This window comes from Panulirus ornatus, chromosome 5 (assembly GCF_036320965.1).
Source record: "Panulirus ornatus isolate Po-2019 chromosome 5, ASM3632096v1, whole genome shotgun sequence".
NCBI lineage: Eukaryota > Metazoa > Arthropoda > Malacostraca > Decapoda > Palinuridae > Panulirus > Panulirus ornatus.
This window is the reverse complement of record NC_092228.1, coordinates 23,092,388-23,095,002: the sequence shown is the minus strand read 5'-3', so window position 1 is coordinate 23,095,002 and position 2,615 is coordinate 23,092,388. Positions and strand designations below refer to the sequence as shown.

The 2,615-nt window shown below is 43.8% G+C and overlaps 1 protein-coding gene across 1 annotated transcript in view; it reads left to right on the top strand.

Moving 5' to 3' along the window:
* The window catches only part of LOC139748784 (uncharacterized), a 16,981-nt gene extending 14,746 nt beyond the window's left edge, over positions 1 to 2,235 (top strand). The window contains exons 3-4 of the mRNA XM_071662219.1: positions 2,010 to 2,103; positions 2,197 to 2,235. Coding sequence (XP_071518320.1) covers positions 2,010 to 2,103; positions 2,197 to 2,235 — 133 coding nt within the window. The remainder of the gene's footprint in view (positions 1 to 2,009; positions 2,104 to 2,196) is intronic.
* The last annotated feature ends 380 nt before the right edge of the window (positions 2,236 to 2,615 follow it).

The window sequence follows — 2,615 nt, the reverse complement described above, 5'->3', positions numbered from 1 at the left end:
TCTCGACTTCCACACATTTTTCAAGGCTCCCAGAATTTTCGCCCCCTCCCCCACCCTATGATCCACTTCCGCTTCCATGGTTCCATCCGCTGACAGATCCACTCCCAGATATCTAAAACACTTCACTTCCTCCAGTTTTTCTCCATTCAAACTCACCTCCCAATTGACTTGACCCTCACCCCTACTGTACCTAATAACCTTGCTCTTATTCACATTTACTCTTAACTTTCTTCTTCCACACACTTTACCAAACTCAGTCACCAGCTTCTGCAGTTTCTCACATGAATCAGCCACCAGCGCTGTATCATCAGCGAACAACAACTGACTCACTTCCCAAGCTCTCTCATCCCCAACAGACTTCATACTTGCCCCTCTTTCCAGGACTCTTGCATTTACCTCCCTAACAACCCCATCCATAAACAAATTAAACAACCATGGAGACATCACACACCCCTGCCGCAAACCTACATTCACTGAGAACCAATCACTTTCCTCTCTTCCTACACGTACACATGCCTTACATCCTCGATAAAAACTTTTCACTGCTTCTAACAACTTTCCTCCCACACCATATATTCTTAATACCTTCCACAGAGCATCTCTATCAACTCTATCATATGCCTTCTCCAGATCCATAAATGCTACATACAAATCCATTTGCTTTTCTAAGTATTTCTCACATACATTCTTCAAAGCAAACACCTGATCCACACATCCTCTACCACTTCTGAAACCGCACTGCTCTTCCCCAATCTGATGCTCTGTACATGCCTTCACCCTCTCAATCAATACCCTCCCATATAATTTACCAGGAATACTCAACAAACTTATACCTCTGTAATTTGAGCACTCACTCTTATCCCCTTTGCCTTTGTACAATGGCACTATGTACGCATTCCGCCAATCCTCAGGCACCTCACCATGAGTCATACATACATTAAATAACCTTACCAACCAGTCAACAATACAGTCACCCCCCTTTTTAATAAATTCCACTGCAATACCATCCAAACCTGCTGCCTTGCCGGCTTTCATCTTCCGCAAAGCTTTTACTACCTCTTCTCTGTTTACCAAATCATTTTCCCTAACCCTCTCACTTTGCACACCACCTCGACCAAAACACCCTATATCTGCCACTCTATCATCAGACACATTCAACAAACCTTCAAAATACTCATTCCATCTCCTTCTCACATCACCGCTACTTGTTATCACCTCCCCATTTACGCCCTTCACTGAAGTTCCCATTTGCTCCCTTGTCTTACGCACCCTATTTACCTCCTTCCAGAACATCTTTTTATTCTCCCTAAAATTTACTGATAGTCTCTCACCCCAACTCTCATTTGCCCTTTTTTTCACCTCTTGCACCTTTCTCTTGACCTCCTGTCTCTTTCTTTTATACTTCTCCCACTCAATTGCATTTTTTCCCTGCACAAATCGTCCAAATGCCTCTCTCTTCTCTTTCTCTAATACTCTTACTTCTTCATCCCACCACTCACTACCCTTTCTAAACAGCCCACCTCCCACTCTTCTCATGCCACAAGCATCTTTTGCGCAATCCATCACTGATTCCCTAAATACATCCCATTCCTCCCCCACTCCCCTTACTTCCATTGTTCTCACCTTTTTCCATTCTGTACACAGTCTCTCCTGGTACTTCCCCACACAGGTCTCCTTCCCAAGCTCACTCACTCTCACCACCTTCTTCACCCCAACATTCACTCCTCTTTTCTGAAAACCCATACTAATTTTCACCTTAGCCTCCACAAGATAATGATCAGACATCCCTCCAGTTAGATAGAGAGATATACCCTAATCTTTGGCAGGTACCCGTATCAGGGATCAATCGCTTATGGAGGATGAACATCTGGGCTGACTGTGGACGACTGTCGTAACCTGGATTCAATTTTTTGTGCTCGTCATTTTGTGGTCTGTGAATACTTCACAGTTAAGAACGGCAGATTCTGCTCTATAGAGACCCATTTTCTAATTGTCTTTCTTTATATTAGGTTTGTTTTGGTTGGACTGTCGCTACAACACTTGGAGACGTTTATACACACGTATAAAGGAAAGAGGACGGAGCATATCGTTGGAGCTGTGAAGGTAAGGTTAGGTTACTGTTCCTGATGGTGTGGTATTGATATAGACTAATTCCCTTCAGCTGATGTTATACAATGTGGCTCTTGCATCTTGAAGGCTGCGCTACCTGAAGTAGCAGGTGCCCTTTATAGTTAGAAACGAGGTATTGCATTTTTGCTTTAACTGACTATGATAAAACCTTCTGTATGCAGTTGGAGGCCGCTAACTTGAAAAGAAAAAATCATTTCGAAACATTGGACAGAAAAATCTATTTACAATAAGGGTCGGATTCGAACCCTGGACATGGCGCATGGCTACCTCGGCCATACAGAAGGCATAAGATTGAGACACTTGAAATCAAGAGTTTTTTCCTATATCCCAACCTAACTATGTTGGGCTAGATGTTGTGTATGATCTATCCAACAGTCTGGCACTGAAGAGGAGTGGGTGCTGTACATGAACCAGCTGTACTGGGGTCCGGGAGTGAGGCGTATCAACACCTGGTACCACCACAGGTTCACCCGCCAGTTAGACCT